The sequence below is a fragment of the Alexandromys fortis genome, unplaced genomic scaffold (assembly GCF_014885135.2).
Source record: "Alexandromys fortis isolate MF-2015 unplaced genomic scaffold, M_Fortis_MF-2015_v1.1 scaffold_41, whole genome shotgun sequence".
In the NCBI taxonomy this organism is placed as follows: Eukaryota; Metazoa; Chordata; class Mammalia; order Rodentia; family Cricetidae; genus Alexandromys; species Alexandromys fortis.
Genome location: NW_026067923.1, coordinates 20,746 through 48,652, shown reverse-complemented (window position 1 = coordinate 48,652; position 27,907 = coordinate 20,746). Strand labels below are relative to the sequence as shown.

General features: G+C 43.7%; 1 protein-coding gene across 1 annotated transcript; it reads left to right on the top strand.

The window, feature by feature from the left end:
- Positions 1–9: 9 nt before the first annotated feature.
- On the top strand, positions 10–27,800 carry Slc2a2 (solute carrier family 2 member 2). Its single transcript, XM_050142102.1, has 11 exons — positions 10–138; positions 4,916–5,008; positions 7,438–7,697; positions 13,054–13,178; positions 17,601–17,716; positions 18,875–19,037; positions 19,637–19,824; positions 21,345–21,449; positions 25,062–25,163; positions 26,422–26,625; positions 26,709–27,800. Exons 1-11 carry the CDS (start codon positions 124–126, stop codon positions 26,907–26,909), a joined length of 1,572 nt encoding a protein of 523 aa, XP_049998059.1. The 5' UTR covers positions 10–123; the 3' UTR covers positions 26,910–27,800.
- Positions 27,801–27,907: the final 107 nt, after the last annotated feature.

The window sequence follows — 27,907 nt, the reverse complement described above, 5'->3', positions numbered from 1 at the left end:
CACCTCGGCTTGCTCCTCCTCCTACAATGTATAACCAGGCAGGGCCGAGGACTCTGGCTGGTCAGCAGCTCATCCACATTCAGTCCAGGACCTGGGATTAAGAGGACAACTCCCACACACACAATGTCAGAAGACAAGGTAAAGCAAGTTTGGGTTCATTTGATTTAGTGTTGAGGAGATTGGGAATCTGTTCAAGTCAGCGAGTACATAAAACTGTTGGTGACACTGGATGCACTTACCGCAGATGCAAGCTATCTCTTTACTTGGTCAATTACTAATCCACTTGGCTGTTTAGCAAATCTGGGTTCTTATTCAGTAATCAGAGTTTTAAGGACATTAGCTGGTTTTTGATTAATCTGTGTAACTTGCCCAAGTGCCAATGTATAGCCTGTCACTGGAGAAGTGTGCTACTGCCCCCCAAGTTAGGGCAGGTTCACCGGACTCTAACCTTAAAGAGATCTGGAATGTTCAAAAATGCCAAGTCGAAAGGGGAAATCTGTTCTAATTTAAGAGGCTGAGAACTGACGGCATTGTGGCTGGTGACCTCAGACCGCGGGAAGATAGAGTGCACGCTGGAGAACGCAGCTCTGGTCAGACCCTTAGGTGACATTAGTGTACTCAGTGTTGTATTCCTGGGTCTGGCAATATCGCAATCAGACAGGAAGATGTCTTTGTCCTTAAGGAAAGTGCCTGTCCCTATCGAAGCCATCAGACAAAAATAATCCGCAGCTTATTTTGAAACAGTTCAGCCTAACTAAGAAACTAATGTGGGGAATGTGAGATAATCCTTGGTGAGCAGAGGGAGGCCATGGGGTTTTCATGTCTCTGGGATTTCAACCTCTCTGCAGACAGAATCCTTTTCCAAATAAAACCTTCGAAAGGGTATGTCATTCTTGTGTGTTTTCAAGCTTCCCTATATGGTAATAGAAGCTGATGAATCTGTACCCCCTGAGAAGAGTGGGACCCTTACATACTGACCTGAGCCTTCCTTCATGAATGACACCGTATGCCAGCCTTGGGTGTGGACCTAATACTATGGGTGCCCCTGAGACTCAGATTACATCAACTGAGCCTCATGTTTTTTATATTATGATCGAATGATGGCTCTTAGAGTCTGTAGGGACTATCTTAGCTTTATTTTTTTCCTTTTTTTTATTTTATTGAGAATAAGAAAAAAAAAGTTTCCGCCTCCTCCCAGCCTCCCTTTTCCCTCCCCCTCCCCCCACTCTTCTCCCCCTCTTAGCTTTATTTTATCAGTCTGTGAATGAAGTAATCTCTTCAGACTTTGAGAGTAAGTAAAGGCAACATTAGAAAGGCTTAGCGGGCAAACGTTTAAATGTCAGTGATGTATTTGCATTCTGCACATTTAAAGAATGACCCTGGAATCAGGATTTTGTGAGGTCTATAGCTCAGGATAAAGCTATAAGAGGGAGAACTATAATAATGATTCGTCGGTGGGCAGCAAATCAGTAACTGCAGGGATGGCGTGCAGATTCAGTAGCTACGATAAGACAGCATCCATATACCCAATGTCTAGAAGACCTAGTCAAAAGCACCATCTCAGAGCCAACCTTCAGGCTCTGGCAAATCCCCTGGGGCTTTAGATACTCAACTGAAAGAACTGTCTTCAAGAACCAAGGAGCCGCCTAGTATCAGAACCCAGGAGGTGTAAGGACTGACTGACAGAAAGAACAGGGCTTTTTAGGCTTGGGAATCTGCTGGAACGAAAGGGATAATGAGGGGATGGTGGCCCAGGGAAGTTAGTGTCAGTCTGGACATGCCCGCAATGCACAGGAAATTCAGACAAGGGGCATGGTCTGTCAGTCCTCCGTTTCTTCTGTTCATCAGTGAAGGTATCTGACACACATCTGTCTCTTTTTAAATTCTTTTCATTCTGAAAATTCTATGGTATGAGAAGTGTCTTTTCCAAAACCAGGTGTAAAGTCCCCTTTGGTTTGGCTTTTGGCAGCGTGTGGAGGCAAATCACACATTCCCCCTTCCTAATCAATCAGTCGGTGCTGGAAAGTCTGCTCTTTTGTTTAGCAGTGAAGTTTAAATGCTTCATACTAGGATATCTACGCAGACTAGTTAGGGTGGGGAGTGCTTAAGCCTCTAATGTCCCCTCCCCACCCTGGCATGGCTTCCCCAGTCAAGAGCGGAGATCGCCCTACCTGCTTTCCATGTTGTTTGGAGGTTATTAATGATATATGAAAAGTTGATAGAAGGTTGCTTCATAGGAGCAATCTGTGAGATGAAGGTGATCCAGGTAGAAAGGGATTTGCTCTGTGCCCTCCACTCTCTGTTTTTACAATGATCCGGAACTCAGCCAGGTGTGCCGGTCTCACAAGCCCACCCATCACCCCTTGTTACTACCACTTCAGAGGTAAAGGAGCCGGGGTACAGGGATACTAGAGGCCATCTGGACCCCCTTTCCATGCTCCTGGCTTTCGCAACTGCTTCTCTGTGCCAGTCGATGGCATATGACTTCCTAGCCACAAAACAATACCACATGTGGTTTCATGTGAAGCTTCTACTTCTTCCATGTTACATTTAAAACTTTTCTTCATTTTGGCATGTGTGTGTGTGCGCGAGCATGTGTGTGTGTGTGTGTGTATGTGTGTGTGTGGCTGTAGGTGTGTGTGCAAGTGTGGGTGTGTGTGCATGCACATGTGGAGGTCACAGAAGACAACTTTCAGGAGTCCCAGGTATGTAACTCACAAGCTAGGCAGCACCTGCCTGTAGCTGCTGAGCCATCTCACTGGTCCCAGGCTTCTGGCCTAGTCTGTTCTTCATGCTTATCTGCAATATATTATAAATTGGACGTGGAAACAAATTTCTCTAACCAAAATGTATTAAACCCCAGCTAAAAACTGACCTTGGCAAACGCTCCCAGCTTAGCAGTCCCAGCCCATGTAGTTTCCAGGAAAAACTGGAGGATTTTCCTTCACTTGTCTTCTCTCCAAGTTCCTTCCATTTCTACCTTTCCCCAAGTGGGAATGAGGACAATCTGCAGGGTCTTGGGGAGAATAGGCCTTTAGGAACCCAAAGCGTGAACTGAGTGAAACCCCTCTGGGTCCTCACAACTTGTCTTAGCTCTGTCTAGCTGCCCATGGCAATCCCTTTGCCATTAGCATGGGTGATGAAGGCAGGTAGGCTTTCTGTGCTTAGCAGTTCTCACGAAATTTCCCTATCACGAGTAAAACTTCTCCAGCCTAAATATATGGCTGCACCACCTAGATAAGTTGTGGAGGATGGTATCTGCAAAAGGATTCGGGTGGAGAGGTAGTCTTGGCTTACACAGAGGTGTTAAATCTGACATCATGAATTCCTGAAAGTGAAAGACTGGTCAGGATCTGAGAGATGCAGCCTGACAAGGACATGACCTGTCACTGTGGACTGTAAAGATGCAGGAAGAGCACCCTTAGCCAGGGAGCACGCTAGCCTCTGCGACTGAGCAACCTCCAAATGCAGCCAGCCGGAAAGCTCAGGGTCCTACCACCGTGAGGACCTGGATTCTACCATCAACTCGGTCTCAAAGGGGACACAGCCTGATAACATATTGATTATTGTCCGCAGACTCTCAGACTAGACTCTAACCCGAAGACCCATAGGATAAATTAGGTTGAATTGCTTAAAAGCCACTGAGTTAGCAGGAATTTTTTATAGCATCAATGGAAAATTAATGCTAGGAATAACTGAGATAATCCACGGAAAGGAGCGACTAGGCACACAGGAAGCATCCTCAGCTCCGGGTTCTGAAGCTGTGTTTATGCCCCGCCTCACGTCTGAGAGGCTACCGGGTAGTATGGAGAGCGTCTCAGCGTCGTCCCGACGCACCTGGCCCCTTGCTGCTGTTTTTAATTATTTTCTTTTAAAAAGCCAATATATTTGGTCACGTTATCCTTTCGAGATGCTGCCTAGCGTGTTGGATGTATCTGGTGTGTCTCATGATGTGACTGAACCTGTTTGGTCATCCATGTTGAGGGATAGCTCTTTCTGCAGCCGCTGCTCTGAGTACCCGGGCCTGGGAGTGTGCGCGCACGATTCCTGTCAGCTGACTGGTTGAGTAGTTGATTATGAGTTAATGCTCTGAGATCTTAGGGTAGCGTCCTCACCTTGGAGAGAAAGCAGTGTAGCTTAACTCACAGCTCCATGCTCAGCCGAATGTGAATCCTGAGTTCTCTTGCCTGGATGCTGGTACAGATGGCAACAAACAGGACGGCTCTGAGGCGAGCGCTGGGTGTTCCTGTGCAGTGGAAAGGTCTGGAAAGGTCCCATCTCTTCTGGCGCTCCCACGGGACTGTTCTGCACAGGGAGTTCTTTTTCCCTTCAGCGCCATTCTGATTCTCAGTTCTGACTTTGAATCTTGAAAAAAATATTGATGTGGGGCTTAAACTCAGTTGGTGAAGCATTTGCCTATCATGACGGTGGGCTTGTCCCAGCAGCCCATAAGCAGGGTATGGTAGTGTGTGCCTGTAATTCTAGCTCTCTGGAGGTGAGGTCTCAGAGACCAGACATTATACATCAGCCTCAGCTACAAAACGGAGAGTTCAAAATCTGCCTGGCCTTTGGTTTCTACCTCTCCTTGTTCCCCGCTCCCCTTCCCTGTCGTGTGTGTGTGTGTGTGTGTGTGTGTGTGTGTGTGTGTGTGTGTGCACGTGTGTGTCAGACACAAGGGGAATGTTAGGTTTGTACCCTGGATGTCCTGCTGTGCTTTTTCCGTTCTCTTTCAGTGTTAGCAATGTAAAATTGTGGACAGCTTCCACATTCCCTTAGAATAAGACAAGCCCTGCTGAGCGAGGCTACCATGAACGGCTGTGGGAGGGAAAGAAGGAGCCTGCTGGAGTCCACGTGGCAAAGTCGGGAGGTCAGGTGGCAGTCACTGCAACTTCTTAGCTTTGTTTCTCATCCTCAGATCACGGGAACCTTGGCTTTCACTGTCTTCACTGCTGTGCTGGGGTCCTTCCAGTTTGGATATGACATCGGCGTGATCAACGCACCTCAAGAGGCAAGCGAAACACACGTGGTTCTCTGGGGGCAAGTCCTGTCATTTCATATCATATGTGCCTCACACTCTAAGATAAACTGTCCACGTGAGAGACAAGGGGTGAGCCTGACCAGCCAAGTACAATGTGCATCGATTCACAGCTGATAATTTGGCCTTGACTCCTGGGTTAACAACCCTCTGAGTCAAAAAGAGCAGCACATAACTTTTTTATCTCTGACACTGCTGTTCTCTGAGCTCAGAGAAAATGCTGACTTAATAGCTCCTGCTCAGGAGGCCCTAGAGGCAAGAATTCCTCACAGCATTCAACCACAGCTGTCCCTCCCCAGGAGGGAAAGCACCAGGGAACAGGGGGAATGGCAGAAGGACGGGTTCAGTGCAATCATAAACACCTATCTATCTGTAGCAGACTTTCCACAACCAGACCATCCCAACCTTGGACTTATTTCTAGGGCAGATTAGAAACTTTAGGAGTCCTCCCCTCTCCCTGTCTCCCATAGCACAAAATAAACAGGAGCTCAGTAGTCAAGAGGGAGGCTCCACAAGGTTGGATTTTTCTCTACTGTGATGGAGAATGTACATGACACTTTTTACGGAAAGATATCAGACCATTCCCAACATTTCTGAGCATATTCTGGGTCTGGGCTCTGTTGCGCAGGGAATCCTCAGAAAGACATCTCACTCTTCCCAGCTGCCAAGGCCCCTTAGTTAGGGGACCAGGACTCAGAATTGGAGAGAATATTCCTCGGGAAGGGGTACAATAAAAGTGTGGGGTGCTATAAATACATCTATCATATTCCATCATTTTGTCTGCTTTTCTTACAGTTCTAAGAAAAGAGTAAGGTGCCCCAGGGTGTGAACACAGGAATGTGTGCAGCCCACAGTTCGACAAGGACTCTTCCTCCACACCGAGGGCTGGAAGATGGCTCTTTATTAAGCACACATCACTCATAACGTGTCAAGCCTCTCGTTCTGGCTTCCAGGGAACAATGCTGGGATGGGGGACAGGAGACCAGAGTCAGATGTTTCTCTATGAACCATGACAAAGCGCTGATTTGTTAAGCCTCCTAAGACCCAGGTCAATCTAGAAATCCTTTCTTTCGGGAAGTCCTCTTCACAACCTCACTTAATTCATCCTCTAGTGTTATCAGAGAGCTTAGACTGAGCTGGCCCCTCCTTCAAGCTAAGCCCAAGTCAGAACTGAAAGCACAGACCCTGGAAGGTAAAAAATGCTGGTAGGCATTTTCTATTGATTGAAGAACATTTGAAGATATTTTTAAATCATAACTTTTCATGAGCAAAAAAATTACACTTGCCCACTTCAGAAAACAGAAGATAAAATCACCTGCAATTAATTTTTTATTCCCTATATTAAACCGCTAAGAACATTTTTCGCAATTCTTTTCCGCCTTCCTCCATGCATACTATCTCTGTAGATGAGACCAGACCTTGCATAGAGGATGCCAAATCTCCCTGTGGCTCTGCTTTCTTTACAAACAGGACCATATTCATAACCAGGAAGAGGGAGCAGCTCTGGTCCAGGTCCTTGTTGGAGAGGAACTCTCCAACTCCCCGGGACTGAACAGTGACCAGTTGATGCTGAGAAGCACAGTGTGGCGGAGGAAAAGCTGCAGGATGTGCTAGCTTCATGGCACAGAAGCAGCGTGTAAAATGTGGCTGGAAAGCTAGCACTGAAGACTCTTCCGTCTGAGATACACTGACCTCTCTTAGGACCCACAGGAGAAGTTTTTATACCTTCCCCGTTCTATCTAAGCTGTTTTTATCTTGAAAATTCATCAACTCTAGACTTTACCAGTTGGACCTATTTGCATTAACTGGGAGCCTGTGGCTAAATTTACAGTTCACTTGTACCAACGATGCTAAAATTGTATATAGTTTTAACTTCAGGTTTTACTCTGAGATTTGCCAATAGAAATCTCCTTTTATGCTACTGTTAAATCCTTTGTGCAAGACAAACACTCATATAAAAATCTACCTTCTCTACCTGAAGAATATCTTCAGTGTAAGTAGTTGTCAACATTTAAGACCTGGAAAGCTTCTCCTAAAAGCCAGGCTCTCTGGCAGGTCTTTCGAAAGCAAAGACTACCCATCGACGAGCCTTTCCTTCGCAGCCTACTGGCTCAGCTGGAGCAGACGCTGCCATGCCACAAAGCCAAGCACCTGCCGTCATCGACCTACTGGCAGAAAGTGCACTTCAGGGTGCTGATCCAGGCTCTTCACACTTCCTTCAGGCGGCTCTTCCCGCCTTGCTCCCACTGCCTGTGGCCAACTGTCAACCAGTCTACCCACATCTGTCCTGTGCAGTCACACAATTACGCTGCCCTGTTCAAACACCTAACAAACATCTACATGGAAATCAAAAACTGTATGTGCAATTTTGAAGTCACGGATGTCTTCCTCTGTTCCCTCAGGTAATAATATCCCATTATCAACGGGTTTTGGGTGTTGCAGTGGATGATCGAAGAGCTACCAGTATCCATGATGTCAACAGCACAGACACCCCACTCACAGTCACGCCGGAATACACCACACCAGCCCCCTGGGCAGAAGACAAGGCTGCAGGCTCCGCTCAAGTCATCACAATACTCTGGTCTCTGTCTGTGTCCAGCTTCGCAGTGGGTGGAATGATCGCCTCATTCTTTGGTGGGTGGCTAGGAGACAAGCTTGGAAGGTGAGTCGTACAAATAAATATAAACACAGCTGTAATAGTTCATTACTGCTTTGATAGAAAGATACCATCTTCCTATTTGTGGGATGGTGTTAGAGCGGCTTTTCAGCTTGGAATCTGTGAGTTAGGTCACCGTTAGGCCAAATCAATAGAAAATGTTGTCGCAATCACCGGGTAAACCCTGGCCGCTGTGGAAGTGTTTACAGAAAAAGTGAATTGCGTGTGTACTTTTAGAGACTTTGAGCCTCTGGCTTTGTAAGTTTTAAAACCTGGGAGGGAAGTGTCACCAAATTATACCAGCTATCAAACATTCTTTTCATTTTTAAATTAAAATTTGACACTTGTATTAGTCAAGTCCTATGTTCACCTTCATACCCTGATAAGTCACCACACCCTGGACACAGGGTGTCCACGTTCTGCTGCCGCTCCAGCTATGATCTCAGAGCCCCAACCAGAAATTACTCTAATCAAGGCTTCCCCACTCCAGTTCTCATTCCCTGGTCAGGACTAAAAACATCAGTGTCATTAGGAGGGGAATGGCTCAGAGGCTAAGAGGCGATACTGTATTTGCCGTGGACCTGGATTTGGTTCCCAGCGCCCTCCACCTGTGCCTCTCACTACAGGTGACCCAGTTCACACTCAGGGCCTCCGAGAGCACCTACACTCACCCTTGCACACACCCACACCCGAGACACATATACACATACTCAAAACCTAAAACAAATTTAAAAATACATCACTGGAGTCAGCCCCTTCATACACTTGATAATGGGTGTCCCAAAGTTAGGGCTTCTGATAAGATAGAACTGCGAGTTACTTTTACAAGGATTTCCTGTTAATTGAATCCACTTACTGTGTGTTAGTTACCTTTTGTTTTCACAATAGAATAAACACATGCCAAACATGGAAAACTTAGGGGAAAATGGAAGGAAAAGAGGCAATTTGGTAATGAGCTTAATACTGGACTTAATTCACTTCATCTTTCCATTTCCTAATATAAATTGTAGCTTTGGATGCATTAATTACTAAAATTCTGATACTTTCTTCTGCTAAAATTGTATAAAACACAAGAAACAGTAAAAATGTATAAGCTGACTATTCATGAAGGAAACTTCTTTTCAAGAATACAATAAAGTCCAGGTTACTGTAATATTCTTAGTTAAGAAACCTCCTAGTTTTGTATGTGATCTCACACGGTCTGCCTGTCTTCGACTCCCTACTCTGGAATTACTGGAATTGAAGAAATGTGCTACTAAATAATTTTAAATTATTTAAGTTTTAAAGCATATATTAATTATACATATTAGTGGGTTTCATTATAACATTTTCATGCATGTGTATTATGTATTTTATCATATTTATACCCCAATACCCTGCTCCCACTCCCGTACGCCCTCAAATCCCCTCCCTCTTACCAGCCAGTGCCCCTTATGTTTTCATCTCTTTCCTTTCCTTTTTCTTTGTATCTTTCTTTTTCTTTCTTCATGAACTAATGAGTTTAATCAATAACTCATACCAGCATAGAAGAGGGTTGTTTTCAGGTGCATGAGCAATGGAACAGCTGCCATACCACTGGGAAAAAGTGGTCTCCTTCTTCCAGCAAGAGTTTGTTGTCTATAAATCCTTAGGGAGGGATGAGGGCTCGTGAAGGGAGGGATGGACACTTGCTCCACCAGGACATACTGCTGACTATCCGATCTTCTATTTTCGTCATCTCCTGGCCTGTTAGAATAGACTCTCTCAGCTCATAACAACTGCTTAGGGTAAACTATTAGCTTTGTTCATCCTTTTTCCTCTCAAATAGAAAAAGCATTCCCTCACAGTCTGAGCAGAGGCATCTTTTAAAGTCTCTGCACACAGCTCCAGAGCTAGCCAGCGCTACAACACTGCCTACTCTAAGGTAATCGGTCCATGACTTCCTTACACCCTCTCCCCACTGTGATGAACTATCCCCAGCCTAGTGACCCAAACAACACAAATTCAATTCCTTTTAGTTTCAGAGGTCAGAACTCCAGCATTCATTATACCTGACTAACGCCAAGGAATTAGCAGGACTGCTTTCTTCTGGAAGCTCTGAGGAGCGAACCCCTGCCTTGTCCTCTCCAGTTATTACTGGTGCCCTATTACTCATGGCTCCTTCCCATCTCTGAAAGTCCTGTAGCCTTTACAAATTTAAACACGTTAAAAATTCACACTTAACATGTCAGTCTCTTTAAAAATCCAAAATCTTTTTTAAAAGTTTGAAATCAGCTCCTTTAAAAAAATGAAATTAAGATAAATACTTCCTTACTTCAAGGGGGAAGAACCAGGGCAGAGTCACAGTCTGAACATAGCAAAGGTAAACTCCAGCTACATACATAACTCCATGTCCAATATCTGGGACTCACTCACCATCTTCTGGGCTCCACCAAACAATGGCTGGTTCATTTCTCTATCTCCACCCTCTGCAGTACACACAGCGTACCTTCTAAGCTCAAACAGGCTCAGCTCCACTGCTGCTACTGTTCTTGGTAGTCGTCCTTTGGTACTGGGATGTACAAAGTACTGGGGATTTCTGCTGAAACTGGACTACACTCTCACCAATAACTTCTCATAGGTTCTCTCTGTACTGCCAAGTCTCCACATCTCTGCCTGGGTGACTCTTATACTACCAAGTTCAGCTGTCACATGAGTTATAACATTGGCCACTGCCTTAGTTAGGATTTCTTTTTCTGTGAAGAGACACCATGACCATGGAAACTCTAATAAAGGAAAACATTTCTTTGTGGTGGCTCACTTACAGCCCAGAGGTTCAGTTCATTATCATCTTTGTGGGACATGACAGCATGTAGGCAGACATGGCACTGGAGAGGTAGCTGAGTGCCCTATATCTCTGCTTGCAGGCAACAGGAAGTGGTCTATCTCGGCTTGCAGGCAACAGGAAGTGGTCTATCTCAGCTTGCAGGCAACAGAAAGTGGTCTGTCTCACTGGGCATGGCTTGAACATTATGTGAGACCTCAAAACCTGCTTCCACAGTGACACACTTCCTCCAACAAGACCACACCTACTCCCACAAGGCCACATTTCCTAATAATGCCACTTCCTTTGGGGGCCATTTTCTTCCAAACCACCGCAGTCACCTCTGGAAGACAGCTTCTGTCTGCTCTCAGAGAACACCTCTCAGAAGACTTCACTTCATCAATGTTGGTCTCTTCTTGATCATCACCAATTTCTCAGCCTCACCTGGCCAGCATTGAATATCCCAAAAGTTCTGGTATCTTGTTAGTCACAACTGAGTCTTCAGCCCCAGCTAACCAGAATCACATAACCTTAACTCAAAATGGCCCCAACAGAGTCTTTAACGTCCCTCTGAAACTGTATAAGCCAGCCTCCATCTTCTGTACTGCCCGCATGATTTTTATCTTTCAAGCTCCTAAGAACAGCTCACTGAATTCTCAACCCTCAATGACTTTTCCAACCTAAAGGTCCAAAGTCCTTCCACAGTCCTCCCCAAAACACGGCCAGGTCTGCTGCAGCAGCACCCTAGCCCTGGTACCAACTTCTGTTTTTGTTAGGGTTGCTATTGCTGTGAAGAAACCAGGACCAAAGCAGCTTGGGGAAGCAAGGGTTTATACACTTCCACAGTACCACCCCTCATCACTGGAAGTCAGGACAAAAACTCAAACAGGAAGGAACCTGGAGCTGAAGCAGAGGCCATGAAGAGGTGCTGCTTACTGTCTTGCTCAGCCTGCTTTCTTGTGAAATCTGGAAGCACCAGCCCAGGAATGGCACCACTCACAATGGGCTGGGCCCTTTCCCATCAATTGCTAATGTTAAGAATGTCTTAACAGGCTTGCCCACAGCCTGATCTTATGGAGGCATTTTGTTCATTGAGGTCCCTCCTCTCAGATGACTTTGCTCATGTCAACATAGCCTGATCAGTTTTGTTCATTCAGGTCCCTCCTTTTAGATGACTAGCTTGTATCAAGTTGACATAAAATTATCTAGCACACCGATCTTAGAAGGGTCTCACTCCATTGCCCACTTCTGGAAACTTCTCCTTCTCTTCTGCCCTGCTCTTATAAGGACACCTGTGATTTCACTGAGTTTATCTGAATATTCCAAGACACTCCTCCTGCCCAGGACTGCTATTGTCATCACATCCACAAAACACCGTTTGCTGAATAAAGTGACGGTTACAGAGTTTGAGATTAGGACTTGGGCTCTTGGAAAACACCATTCAGCCTACACATGGCTGCCAGGCAGTTACTGCAGTGTAGACACTTAGTTTTATTCTCTAGGGGAAAAGTGTGTTTAGTCTTGAAGATATTTGCTTAGGAAAAGCCCTCTTGTCACCAGAGTCCAAAACACGGATAGGCAAGACGACAACACGGACACACCAGGGGCGTATGCATCACTGCGGCACAACACCGCCAAACCCGTCTGCTCAGATTTTTGTATTCGCTTCATTATTTTTGACTTAACTTTCAAGAAAGTTGTGATTTCCACATGGTCACTTTTATTAGTGATGTTTTTATCGCTATTGTCAGTTTTTAAAAATATGCTTTATAGTAAGTGGATACGGTGGATCAGGAGGCTGAGACACAGGAATTGCCACAGTTTAAGGCCAGGCTAGGCCACAGAGTGAATTCTGGACCAGCCAGACTCTGGAATGAGATCCTGTCGCAAAAATAATGTAATTCTTTAAATTTGGTTAATATTAATTCATCAATTTTACTTTGTGTGAAAATAAGGATAATTATAATTATGACAAACTTTAGAAAAATGTTTTTCTCTACTTCCAAAAAATACCCACAAAAGAAAAGTTGACTTCAAAGCAACAACTAAAAATCTTTGCTATCAACAAACTATAAAGAGACAAATGATGGGTGGCAACTACAAATCAGTTTTTCATCACCAAAACACTGCCCTTTAAAACAAACGAGCTGCAGAAAAAACAAATAACGGAGTATCGGAAGTGTTGCCTTAAATCAACCTACTTAACCGGGCATGGTGGCTCCTGCCTGTAATGTCAGCACTCTGCAGCCCAGGCAAGGATAGCCTGGGCTACAGAGTGAGGGCCAGTTATCCAGGGTTAGAGAGTGATAGCCACATCTTCAAAACACAAAACCAAAGCAAAACAAGGGAATTGTCTCCATGAAAGTTAAGAGACAGGTAGGTTAAAGTTCGGCATGAACAAATAGTACTCAGTGCTGATAAATCAGTTCGTAGATGGGGAAGCAGCAAGCATGCTTCAAGAACCTTGAACCTAGCTTTCCAGTAAAACTAAGAGTAATTACAAAAGCCTCCCTACGGTCTGAAAACTAGTCACTTCCTCACATTTGGGTGCTGAACTGGAAACTGTTTTTACATTTTCAGGATCAAAGCCATGCTGGCCGCCAACAGTCTCTCACTGACTGGAGCCCTCTTGATGGGGTGCTCCAAACTCGGACCGTCACATATTCTCATCATTGCCGGCAGAAGTATATCAGGACTGTACTGTGGTGAGTGAGATGCACTCTAAGATTTGAAGGCGATGGGGGAAGTAAGAGTGAGCTGTGCTGCTGTGTGCATCGCTGGCCACTCCAGTGACGTCACCTCTACTTGTTTGAGCCCAGACAAATTATAAAACTGGTTCTCTCTTTCCTGATCTATGAAATGACAATGACAGTAACAGCTGCCTCTAAGGCAGCTACTCTCAACCTGTGGGTCGCGACCCCTCTGGGGTCACCGAAGACCATCGGAAAACACAGCTACTTACATTATGATATTAACAGTAGGAAAACTACAACTATGAAGTAGCAATGATAATAGTTTTATGGTTTGGGGGTCACCACAACATGAGGAACTGCATCAAAGAGTCACAGCATTGGGAAGGTCGGAACTGGAGGATATATGTGACGTTTCCAGCACTGACCAGGTAGACAGTAAATGAAATAATCACCAGCTGTTGCTACTCCTGTGCTGATCCAACAGCTGGAGATGCTCTCCTCAGACCCCAACCCTGCATTCCTGCCTGGACTGTGGTGTCTTTCATGGGAGGGCCCGACCCCCTAGACTGATCTCTTAGACCATATTACCTAACCCTCTTGATTCCAGACACAGCTGCTCGGAGCAGTGGGACTGTGGTGTCCACAGGGAGAGGTTATTGAACAAAACATCTCGTGGACGCCTTCCTCCCCTCAACTTCGTGTATGAGCAGCAGCACTGGGTTTCAAACCCCGCCTCAGAGGCAGGGGCCTAAAAAATGATAGGAAAATTCAACTGCAAACAAATGGATAGATGCCATACTTCTCAGTACAATTAACCCTTCATTCTGACGGCTCTGAGCTGGCATTTTAACCAGTTTTTGTAAATTGGAATTGACCTCAAAGGCACAGACATCCATGAGGGGTAGGAAAAATTGGTGAGGGTATAAAATTTCTCTATGATTATTTCTAATTTTTACCTAGAGCAAAGATTGTAATTCCATGTGTCTTCAATGATCAGTTGAAGCAAAAGAATAACTTAAATATTTCTTCTCATTTTTTTTTTTGAGGCAGGGTTTCTCTGTGGCTTTGGAGCCTGTCCTGAAACTAGCTCTTGTAGAGCAGGCTGGCCTCAAACTCACAGAGATCCCACCTGCCTCTGCCTCCCAAGTGCGGAGATTAAAGGCATGCACCACCACAGCCTGGCTTCTTCTCATTATTTTCACTGTTAATACAAACAACTAAAAATGAGAGTCAGGCAGATATGGAACCCACCATGGAGTCAAAGGGAATCAATTGTGGCACCAGCTCTACCTTATACAGATTAGTTAAGGTTCAACCTCACTTTCTTTTATAAAAAAACGAATAATAACACGATGAAATAGGTCCAAATAATCTCTTTTGTCCTCTCTCTCTCTCTCTCTCTCTCTCTCTCTCTCTCTCTCTCTCTCTCTTTCACACACACACACACATACACACACACACACACACACTTTTTAACACAGTGGGAAAAACATTAATCTTTTTTCAAAATTGAAAATAAATGCTATAAACATGTCATGCTATAGCATAAAGCTGGCCCTCCTGAGTGAGTTGTACTGCCCACGGTCATTAAAGTCATGTCTCATTGCATTCTGAGTATTAAAGTTTGCCAGAAATAGAATTTAAATTCAAGTTCCTGTGACTTCAGACCTGGGAGCTTATTTCTGTCATTCTTTCCTGAAATATAGAGAGAGGGACAACTAGGTGACTTTTTCTTAGTCTATTTCCACAGGCTACAGGTAAGAGTCCCATGTGAGTTCTGCAGAGGTGCAAATGCCACATCACCCATGTAATATGTTTTTACAACATCTATATAATGTAGAGTGTTAAATTATATATTAAAAATACTTGACAAAAGTAGCTTTTGTCAAAAGACCATCTATTTTCTTTTAGAAGATGAGAATTCTCAAATAGGAAGCCCATAGTAAATCTTATTTTTAAATTTTTAAGAAAACACCAAACTCTGCAATTAGTGAATGTCTGGATATGCCACTGTTTACACCATACCTGATCCCTTGCATGTTTAAGAAAGCTACGGGAGGTCTAGAGTGACTGATGCTCAATGGTTAAAATCACTGACTGCTCTTTGAGAGGACCCGGATTCAACGACTAGCACCCACACAGCAGCTCACAAACCTTCTGAAAACTCCAGCTCCAGGGGATCTGATGTTGTTCTAGGACCTCCATGGGCAATAGACACACATGACATAAATGCAGGTAGAATAATCATACATACAAAATAAAATTAAATATACCTTTAAAAAATAAAACTATAGAAAAAAGCCAGAGAGATGGTACAGAAGTAAAAGCACCTGCCATGGAGTTTAACAACCTGAGTTCAATTGAGGGGTACCATATGGAAAGGGAGAACAGACTCCCACAGGTTCCTCTCTGGCTTTTACAGGGACAGATGGACACACCAAATGACTAAATAAATAAATGTAATAAAAAAGAAAGATATAGAAAGCATAATGGCTCAGTACTTTTCAAAATATTTGTGTTTAAGTCTTTTTTTCAAATGAAATTTGTAGTCTGATTTTTGGTATGGTGGTCATTTTCAATTTCTCAGAAAATTAGAAAAAAAATCTTCCTCAAGAGCTAGCAATACCACTTTTGGGTATATACCCAAAGGATGCTCAATTGTACCACAAGAATATGTGCTCCACTGTAGTAGGAGGCTGCTTGTTTGTTCCCAGGTCCCTAGAACCGAAATAATCACGCAGAAACTATATTGTTTAAAATACTGCTTGACCAATGACTCTAGCATATTCCTAGCAAGCTCTTACATCTTAAATTAACCCATTTCTATTATTTTATATTTCACCACAAGGCTTGTGGCCTACCGGCAAGGTTCCAGCTGCTGGCTTGTGTGGGTGGCTTCATGGTGTCTCCCTCTGGCAGGGCTACATGGCTTCTCCTGACTTCGCTTTCTTTCTCCCAGCATTCAGTTTAGTTTTCTTCGTCTACCTCTATTCTGCACTGTGCAGCCTAAGATAGTTTCTTTATTAACCAACGGTATTCACAGCATACAGAGGGAAATGCCACATGACTCAGCTAAGTTCATAGCAGCATTGTTTGTCATAGCCAGAACTTGGAAACAACCTAAATGTCCCTCAACCAAAGAATGGATAAGGAAAATGTGATACATTTACACAATGGAGTACTACACAGCAGAAAAAATAATGACATCTTGAAATTTGCAGGCAAATGGATGGCTCTAGAAACATCATATTGAGTGAGGTAACCAAGACATAGAAAGACAATTATCACATGTACTCATTTACAAGTGGTTTTTAGACGTAAAGCAAAGAAAACCAGCCTACAATTCACAGTTCCAGAGAACCTAGACAACAATGAGGACCCTAAGAGAGACATGCATGGATCTAATCTACATGGGAAGTAGAAAAAGATAAAATCTCATGAGTAAATTGGGGGCATGGAGAGTGTTGAAGGGGAGGGGAGAGGCAGGGAGGGGAGCAGAGAAAAATGTATAGCTCAAAAAAAATCAATTAAAAAAGAAGAAAAACTGATGGTCGTTTTTACTGTTAATTCTACCCATCCAGCTAGGCATGGAAACTACACCTGGCACTCTACTCCCCTGCTTCTGGGCGAGTCACTTCTCACCTCTGTCAGGAGGTTGGCTTTTCTTTGACATTCTGACTTCCTTTTTTTAAAGATTTATTTATTTTATGTGCATTGGTGTTTTACATGCATGTATGTCTGTGTGAGGCTTCAGATCCTCTAGAACTGGAGTTACAGACAATTGTGAGCTGCCATTTGGTGTTGGAAATCCAATCCAGGTCCTCTGGAAGAGCAACCACTGCCCTTAACCACTGAGCCATCTTTCCAGCCGACTTTCTCTAATCCTTTAAGTCTGGATGAATACTAAAACATCTCTAAGTTCTTTTCTCAAGACAACCTTAACCACTATGAAATGAACTAGACACTAAGACCATAGAAACTGACAAATACATAATTAAGTATTTTTCCATTAATATTTCCAACTATACTAAATTTCCATTTAGTATAAATGTCAATCAAGGATTTCTGCATAAATTAATACCAACAAAAGTTTTTTGTAGCTGGGCAGTGACGTCATACGCCTTTAATCCCAAAAGTTGGTAGGCAGAGGTAGGTGGATCTCGGTGAGTTCAAGGCCAGCCTGATCTATGAAGTGAGCTGTCACACAGATAAACCCTGTGTTGAAAAACCAAAACAAACAAATAAACAAAAGAAGGAGGAGGAAGAAAAGAAAAGTTTTCTGCATTACCTGGACCCATAGTTGGGGACAATGGCTCCACCAAAATACCTGGAGAGTGACTTCCAGTAAGGATACTAACTATAATTGAGCTGCATACGTCTTACTGAAATGTCCTGGGTTCCATTTTAACATGTCCATGTTTGTGTCTCACACAGGGCTAATTTCAGGGCTGGTCCCTATGTACATTGGTGAAATCGCTCCAACAACGCTCCGAGGTGCCCTGGGCACTCTGCACCAACTGGCCATTGTCACAGGCATTCTTATTAGTCAGGTAAGAGCTCCTTGTCCCTTACTGTAACCACCTTCTGCTCTATCTCCCTCTCCCTGCTGTGGCTTCTCATTGCACCCACCAGGGAAGGGGAGGTGCAAGGGAGGTAAAGGAGACCGTGTAAAAAGTAGGCTTTTCACTGCCAAGGTGAACTATTACTATTCCTTACATCCTACTTGGGGCCGTTGGTTGGATTGCAATACAAGTGAAAGTCCCAACGCTATCCTAGAATTAACATTTGAATTTCAAGAAACAGCTAACTCCAGATTTTTGACTGTCTGAGTTTCTTAGTTTTGAGTGAGTGATCTGGAAATTTAAATTCAATTATTACAAAGGCTCTTCTTCGGTTGGCTCTCTCTTTCCCTCTTACACTCTGGCCTCAGAAGGATATTTGGAATCCCAAAGTTAAGATATCGAAAGGAAGTCTGTAAACCACGGCAACAGGTATCATAAACATGGTTGTCACATGTAATTGTTGTCATAAAGTGGTTGCCATTATGTAATTGTTCTATCTATGAAATGTTTAAGTTCTGCATAACCTAAGATGGGATTTTGAAGCAAAGCTGCAAGTCATGCCTCTCTCTCTCTGTCTCTCTGCCTCCTTCTGTGTGTGTGTGTGTGCATGCGTGTGTGTGTGACATACATGTCCATGTGCATTCACAATATGAGTGTGTGCAGAGGTCAGAGGTTGATGTCAGGGACCCTCCTCTGTCATTCTCCACCTTGGTTCTGAGTCTCTGAGAGGGAGCTCGCTGTTCGGGTAGACTGGCTGGCTGGCGAGCTCCGGGGGTTTGCTTGTCTTGTGTCTGTATTCTTCCAGCGCCTGGGGTGTAGACACACAACACCACACCCAGCAACAATTCTGACAACATGATTCCATCTGATTGCTTCCAAGCGCACTGTGTGTTTTGCTTTTGTTATCAAGTGTGTCTTTAAGAGTCGAGTTGATCTCCAGCATGAACATTCGGTTGGGTTCCTTCCTAGCAAATTGTTCCTGATTGGATTAAGATGGGACTCACCAATTACAGCCTCCCCTCTGTGCCAACATAAACCAACAATCGAGGATCACTGTTAAAGAGTCAATGCATTTTCTCATGAGTTGCCGTAGAAGCCAGGCCTAAAGTACTGTGCGTCTGACATGCTCCTTCCTTGTCCTTTCAGATAGCTGGCCTCAGCTTTATTCTGGGCAATCAGGATCGTTGGCACATCCTGCTTGGCCTGTCTGCTGTGCCAGCTCTCCTACAGTGTCTCCTGCTCTTCTTCTGTCCAGAAAGCCCCCGATACCTTTATATAAAGCTGGAAGAGGAAGTCAAAGCGAAGAAAAGTAAGTGTGTAAGGAGCTGCCTGCTTCTCATTGAGGAATTGTCAGCTAACACAAGGTAGTATGTGTGAATGGCTGCTCATAAAATCAACACGAGGACCTTGTAGATGAAGCTGATGACTACACACAAGAACACACTGAACTTAGACATGGCTGCTGTGTTGTGCTTTGCTTACATATGCCTGGCATGTTGTGTGTTCGCTCACACCAGGAGCTCACATGTAGCCCACTGGGCTTACCAGAGGCTCCCAATCTGCCCTTCTTAGAACTGTGCTTTAGTGATGAGGAGCATAGTGTTCTCTCTCTCTCTCTCTCTCTCTCTCTCTCTCTCTCTCTCTCTCTCTCTCTCCTCTTTCTTTCTCTCTCTTCCTCTCTCTCTCTTCCTCTTTTTCTCTACTCCAGATGAAGTCAGATGTTCTGCTTTTCTTTCTTTAATCAAAGAACAGCATTAAATCTAAGCAAAAAATCGTAAGAAAAATTGCCAGTACCTATGCTGCTAGGTCAAAGAAAGGGGCATGCAGATCTCCAGCGCCTTTGTAACCAGAAACAACGTGTTTATTTTTGTTTAATCTGGGCTGTTTTGACCTGTTTTGGGTGATCAGGCTTGAAGAGACTGAGAGGAACTGAGGATGTCACCAAAGATATTAATGAGATGAGAAAAGAAAAGGAAGAGGCAGCTACTGAGCAGAAAGTCTCCGTGATCCAGCTCTTCACGGACTCCAGCTACCGACAGCCCATCATTGTGTCTCTAATGCTGCACATGGCCCAGCAGTTTTCTGGAATCAATGGGGTATGTTTAAGACCTCCTAACATTGAGAGAGCAAAGGGAGATGAGGTAGAAAGAAGCTTAGGCTTAAGTCACGGGAAGACATTTGTAAAAACTGACATCAAATATTCAAATATATGCTCGGTAGTAATTTATTTCCCTTGATTTGCTTCAGTGGTTCTCAGAAATTAGCTTAATATTTTAAAATGCCAACATTCAATAGAACTTTGGGTCTATTAAAAAGAAGGCAATAGGGCTGGCAGATCACTGAGTTCAGAGCCCCAACATACATATACAAAGTATAGAGATAGATGTACAGATAGATAGATGATAGAATAGATGTACAGATAAATAGATGATAGATAGATGATAGATAGATAGATGACAGATAGATAAATGATAGCTAGCTACATGACAGATGATAGATAGATAGATAGACATAGATTCAAGATATATATGAATAGATAGATAAATAGATGATAGATATATAGATGATAGATATGTAGATTCAAAATATATATCAATAGATAGATAGATGATAGATAGATAGTTTAGTTGCAATGGCAACTAGAACTGTTTTACACACTGGTGAAAATATAGAATTTTTATTACTTTTTGGTAACTATTAGGCAGTATGTATGCCAAAGCTGAATTTATATCAGACACTTAATCCAGTGATTCAAATTCTGGGCATTAATATTCACATCCTCCACCAAAATAACCGCTAGAGAGTATGCCTGTCAGGAGTGGTAGAACACGCCTTTATCCCAGCACTTGGATGGCAGAGACAGCTGGATCTTTATAAGTTTGAGGCTAGCCTGATCTATATAGTGAGTTCTAGGTCAGCCAGGGCTACATAGAGAGATGCTGTCTCAAAAAAACAAAAAGTATATACCCAGCAAAACTATTCATAAATACCCTAAAATATCAGTAGAAGAAGTAACTGAAGTATAGTAATGCAGGTATATCAGAATGCCACATAGTAGTGGCAATGAAGTGTTCAAATGCACAGGGCAACAAGGATTCTCATGGAGACAATGTTTAGGAAAAGAAGCCGGAACAAGAGAGTATGCATGATACAGTAACATCCAGTACAGGGCTTGGCAAATTCATCTATCGTGTCAGATGTTAGGTGAGCAGCTCTGGGAGGACGATGGATAAAGGGATCGAGGGGTTCTGCAGAGCCGGAAATGAATTAGTCCTTAACCTGAGCTCTCTTTACACGGTTGTAATCAGTCTTTAACATACAAGGGCTGTTCACTTGGTGTACCTGTTATAAGGTTATACATTAACAAAAAGTTTAGAAATTAAACAAATAAAGGGAATGAAGCAATGGCGTTCTCAGCGAAAGCCAAGAACTCTTAAGCAACCGGGAGCTTTAAATGCTGGAGGAAGACTTGTCTGAGGAGAGGGCGAGGTAAACCTTATGGGGTTCTAGGGACCATGGGTCCACAAAAACTAAAAATAAGCAGCTATATATATATCCTGGTTTGGGGGCCTCAGGGGGAGCCTCCCCTTAAGGCTGGCCTGTTCTGATTTTTCAGATATTTTACTACTCAACCAGCATTTTCCAAACAGCTGGGGTCAGCCAGCCTGTGTATGCCACCATTGGCGTTGGTGCCATCAACATGATCTTCACTGCTGTCTCTGTAAGTCACTACCCACAGGAGCACTCTGCCCGCTCCTTGGCCCGGGAGTGCAGGAGGGATGGTGGCCTATGATTAAAAAGTATCCGCAGCTTCGTCCACGTGCCCTGTGTGTGCACAGATAAGTGAGTGGTGGGGAAAGTCCTGTGCACACACCGGCTACTGCTCTAAGATGAGGCCGGCTGAGCTGGTGAGTCACTGGCCCTTCCACTGTGGGTGGTGCCAGTAATCCTTTCATTTGGTGAATTAATAACTCACTGGCAAGACTTTCTTTCTCTATGAGACTGCATTCTGGTTCTTTTCTATTTAAACACCTCAGGGTCGGCTGATAACTTGCCATCATAGCAACACTGGGCACCTTCCTGAGCTTCTCCTTGCCTGGTGGAGGGATTTCATCCTGGTATCTTGGGGAAAACACTTAAAAAGCTAATAGATAACTAAGCTTGTCAACAGAATTAAACAAACTTGGCAGATTCCTATGATTTTAGCTCACTGGGCAGAACACAAGGAAATGGCTCCTGGTGATACATTCCGATATGTGTAATGGGAGTCTGGGTAGAAATTATATAAAATATGAAATTTTATTATAGTATCAACTCCAAAAGAGAAGTTATTTACTTTCTTAAAGCCAAGGACTAGTTTAATATTTTGACCTAATAAGAAGTGGTACAAAGGCTTCTCAACTAGTGAAATCTGCTCAAAATGAGACAAACTCAGCTGATTCTTACCTTTGAATACAGCATGTTCAAAATGCTTTTGAGCTTTAATGTTGGTCATAACACTATACTCAGCTTATTTTGTTCACTTGTTTTTTCCCTGTACATGAACTTTATTATCTTGGGGTGGTCAGTAAGTTACATCCTGAATCCCCAGACCGCATTGCCCAGTGCTGGATCATGGAGAGCCGAAAGTTTGTAAACTAAAGAGAATGCCCTGTTTCCAGATTCCACTTCAGAGACAGTCCCGGGCAAGCCAAAGGCTGCTTCAGTCCCTAAAGGCCATTCCTGGGCCTCCATCCAAGGCACTCTTAGTCCTTCTGTCTCCTGCAAATGCTGCTTCTTACAAAATGGACATGTAATTAAAATACATTGCTTAAAAGAGCATTTGCTATATTAAGCTTCAAGTTGTTTAACCCAAATCCCAAGGAAAAAAAATAACAAAAAACAATGTGCAGAATTTAATTTCTTCCCTTGTACCCACACTCATTTGAATGGAGGAGCAGTTTAATTGATAATTATTGTAAATTATAAATATAACATGCACCTTCATTGTTTTGAATATGGAGCATTTTTAATTTGTTCTTTTTTAACAAAAGTCTTAAAATAGATGACTGACAAACAGAGGAAATCAGCTCTAATCACGTCATCAGAACGCCACAACTAAAGAAAGCATTGTAGTTTTTATGTAGGTTTCCCAAATACAAATGGTGGTAGACACCTGTGATCCTAGCATTCAGGAGGAAAAGGGAGGTGGATCTCAAGTCCAGGTACATCAAGGCTCCACAGCGAGACACTGCAGCAAACCAAACCATATCGCGACACAACAAAGGACACTGGTTTTGTGTCCCTGAACTTGAAAACAATGTCCATACTGATGCGTGCAGAAACATAAATCATCTAGCCCATTTTTCCTGCGTACTTGAGAAACGAAGATGCTCCCAATTACACTCTGAATGATGTCCAGGCTCTATGGCTATGGCTTTCATCCATAGTGATGAGCTGATGGAGGGGTGCTTATGACCTTGAGAAAAGAACAAAACAGGAAGAAAAATGGGGAGATTGAGGCAGGATGGCTCTTGGAGCAAAGCAGGGGCTGCCTAGTTCCAGCAAGGCACCCGGACCTGAGGGATGCACAGAATGGAGCACAGATGAGGACTGTGATCCAGCAGATGGTCCAGTCTGATTCTCCTCTGCTCATGTGCATTGGAGGGTCACCTAGCTTACCGGACAGAATGCAACTCAATTTCCAACACATATATTTAGTTTTTATTATCCAGTTAATATTTTTCACTGACAGAAGATGCAGATAATCCTGTAGAAATATTCCTGTTTTCTCATACCCTGATAATACTATGTCAACATCATATATCGTCCCTCCTGCTTTGAAAATGTATAAGAGAACGGATGGTTTGGCAGTTAAAAGCACAGACTACTTTTCCGGAGGGCCTGAGTTCAATTCCCAGCACCCACATGGCGGCTGACAATCATCTCAAACTCCAGTTCCCAGGGACATGATGCCCCCACACACACCTGCAGGCACTGTAAGGGTGTGGTACACAGACATAAAAGCACATATAAAGAGCCACACACGTAAAAAAACACATAGGAACATTTTTCTTGCTTTCTTCTTAGTAATTAAATTAATTAAGGCTCTTGGCTTGTCACCATTTCTAGAGTGATCTGAAACACTGATCTGAGTGCCTCTGAGATAAAAAGGCTTTTACTGCAGACAAGTGCTCCACAGATGTCTGCAGGCCCAGAGTCTGCGTGCTACTGGTGTTGCTTTGCTGTTGGCTTACTTAGTTGATGAGCACAACCAGTTTACTCACCAAGTTGGGAAACTATGGTGTGTGTGTGTGTGTGTGTATGTCCAGTGTTGACAAGATCCCAAGGGTCACACTAGTGTGTATGTGTGTGTGTCTGCCCAGTGTTGACAAGATTCCATGGGTTAGACTCTAGTGTTTGTGTGTGTCAAGTGTTGACAAGATCCCAAGGGTCACACTCGTGTGTGTGTGTGTGTGTGTGTGTGTGTGTGTCTGCCCAGTGTTGACAAGATCCCATGGGCCAGACTCTAGTCAGAAATTGATGATCTTGATTCAAAAGTTCCTAGTTCAAAGAATGATGGCAGGTCTCAGTCAGAATGAAGAAGCACTCTAACATCTTGCTGTGATGTCATCTCTTTCCAAATACACAGTTTATCCCCACAAAAGGTACATATAAGCACACCCTGGATACACAGAGCTCACTGATTTGGTGCACTGACCAAATTCTCTGTAGAGTGATCAAATGCACTTAGCAGCAGGTAAACCGTCATAACTTGACTTAACTAAGCCCTGAAAGGTTGGATAAGAATGGCTGACACCTAAACAGTTGAGCTGTCTCAGATGCCTGTGGCATAGGGACTCCTGCAATGATTACATCAGCAGATGAGAAACTTGGGTCACCTTTTTCTCTGTAGCACAGCAGGTTCTTCTCCTTTCTTTGGTGATGTTTGGGTTGAATCCAGGGCCTGTGCATATGAGGAAAGTAATCTACCACTGAGCTGCCACCTCAGCCCTGGGAAATGGAGATCTTTCACAGCTTCATGGCAGAGGTATTCTCTTAGGAGGCACCAGGATGTATTCAGAGGGATGGCCCTAGAGTGTTGGGAACACTCTGGTCTATACCAAGACTGAACTTCTCAAATCCATATGGCCAAATGAAGCCACTGTGTAACTACCACTGTCAACCGAGACTAGCACTGCCATCGCACACAAGGGACATCTGTTGCATGTCTGTAAAAGGGGGCCACGGTACTGCCTTCATCCCACTACATACATTAAAACAAACTCCTTAGTGGGCAAGTGGGCAAGCACGAAGACAACAGAATACTGAGCTGATGTGTGAACTTCCACAGGTACTGCTTGTGGAGAAAGCTGGGCGGCGGTCCCTGTTTCTAGCTGGAATGATTGGGATGTTTTTCTGTGCCATCTTCATGTCTGTGGGACTTGTGCTGCTGGTAAGTTTGGTACCTGGGCTGGTAGCTTTTTTTTTCTTTACCACAAGAAAACATCTCTGGCTCCCAAGGTAAAGAATTCTACATGTACATAGCAAGTACATGAGACTGACTTACTAACTAAGGGAGAGAGGAAATGTCAAGTGAAGAGAACTATGTTCTTGGAGTGAGAGATGTAAGTACCAGGATGCCACCTGCGATTCGGGGCAGCTGCATGGGTGGTTGCCTGCTTGAGTAACCATGGGCCGTACCTGACCCCTCCCCCCCATCCTACCTATGTGCTTATCTTGCACATGGGGAGTCAAACCTTGTCTGGCCAACTTGGTAGGAAGACTTAAGCATTCTGGGTCTTCTTGCTTGTCACAGGGAAAGATTAACTATAAAACAAAACCCCAAAAGCCCTAATGCAAGGGATTGGCTGGACAGGGTCTCCAAATATAGAAGCAAGATTTGGGGGCTGGAGAGATAGATGGCTCAGTGGTTAAGAACACTGCCTGCTCTTCCGAAGGTCCTGAGTTCAGTTCCCAGCAACCACATGGTGGCTCACAACCATCTGTAATGAGATCTGGTGCCCTCTTCTGGCCTGCAGAGATACATGTGGGCAGAATACTGAGAATGCTGTATACATAATAAATAGATTTTTTAAAAAAGAACAGAAAAATTAAATGAAAATAAACTCTGAAAAAAAAGATTTGGTTGGGCTGGACTAACTTGTTTCAAACAAGAGTAACTTGAATTTGATGAAAAACAAACACACAAGGAAGAGAGACGTGTGAACTGGAGATGCCCTTCCATATATGTGCTGCTCTTATTGGTTAATGAATAAAGCTGTTTCAGGCCAATGGCTTAGCAGAGTAAAGCCAGGCGGGAAATCCAAAGAGAGAGAGAGAGAGAGAGAGAGAGAGAGAGAGAGAGAGAGAGAGAGAGGGGGGGGGGGAGAGTCAAGGAAACACCATGTAGCTGCCTAAGGAGACAGATGCCAGAACCTTACCAGTAAGCCACAGCCTCATGACAATACACAGATTAATAAAAATGAGTTAATTTAAGATGTAAGAGCTAGCTAGAAATATGCATGAACCGTTGGCCAGTGTTGAAATTAATACAGTTTCTGTTTGATTATTGGAGTTTGGGCAACCGGAAAATGAGCGCACAGCTGTGCCCACCTCTGATCTCAGCCTGAGAGAACTCAGAAATTGCTAAACTCAAGGAGGCTATAGCCAGCAGTCACCTGCCCTACTTACGACTTTCTCTTTGTCTTCAGGATAAGTTCGCCTGGATGAGTTATGTGAGCATGACAGCCATTTTCCTCTTCGTCAGTTTCTTTGAGATTGGACCAGGTCCAATCCCTTGGTTCATGGTTGCTGAATTTTTCAGCCAAGGACCCCGCCCCACTGCTCTGGCCCTGGCTGCCTTCAGCAACTGGGTCTGCAATTTCCTTATTGCTCTCTGCTTCCAGTACATCGCGGTAAGTGCCCACATGGTGCAAGCCCCCTCGAGGACCTGGCAGGCCGTCCAGCTGCTAACCACCGCTGTTTGCTCTCCTTGCAGGACTTCTGCGGCCCTTACGTGTTCTTCCTCTTCGCTGGGATCGTCCTGGCCTTCACCCTGTTTACATTTTTTAAAGTTCCAGAAACCAAAGGAAAGTCTTTTGAGGAAATCTCTGCAGAATTCCGGAAGAAGAGCGGTTCGGCCCCACCCGCCAAAGCGGCTGTACAAATGGAATTCCTGGGGGCTTCAGAGACTGCCTGAGGAGGACCTGCAAGCCCAGGAACAGACAAGAAGGGAACCCTGTGTTCCCTGTCAACCGATTCCTTCACGAGTGTACATCTAAACCCAAGAGTTTCGTTTTATACCTTTTGAAGAATTTGTACAGACTTTGATCGGAAATGTCAACAAATATTACCAAAGAAAGTATTTTTTTTAACTCAGAGAATCTATTTTTTGACGCTAAAACTCCTAAATAAATAAACCAAAGGGGTTGTTATTTTGATGCTCTACAGGGAAGATGGGTTTCTTCCCAGCTCTGTTGGTTTTTTAAAGCTGAAACGGAAGTGCTTTTGACATATCACTGCATTCTAAAGCATGCGACTAAGAAATCTGAAGCTACAACTGGTATCAACAGAGTTAAATAAACATGGTTAAAATGGAATTTCCTTAGTCACATCGCTGAAGCTAGAGGGCGTATGGCTGGTGTCAGCAAGGCTCATGTTCAACCTGACATTTTTGTTACCCTTCCTCAGTGTCTCTCACTGTATTAGAGTTCGTGTTTTAATTAAAATTATTTTTCTGTATTTTTATATAGAATAGCTGAGTATGTTAAATTATATTTGTGCTGAAAAACTATTTTTATAGCTACCAAAATCTTCCTGTATTAAGAGAAAACAGTGAAGTTCCTTTGCTTGATGTATTTTGCAGTAAACACTCAAGTTTTTCCTTGCTGCAGAGCCTAGATTAGCCATTAATATTAGCAAGTAAACCATGTTATTTCTCTCTGCTTCAGTCCTTTGTGTTATGCTTTTTTTAAATTGCTGACTAGCATTTTTGTCTGAGGGGTTATAAGAGACACATAATGGGTTATGAGTCAGGTGTTATGTATATTGGCTCCAAACTCTAATAAATAGTATCAATCTCACAGGGAAATTTGGAGTAACACGTTGCTCTATTTGTTAAATTTATTTTTTAAATTATGATGTCTCAAAAGGAGTTGACTTTCAGACCTAATAAAAACCCCTCTTTAATTTTTCTGG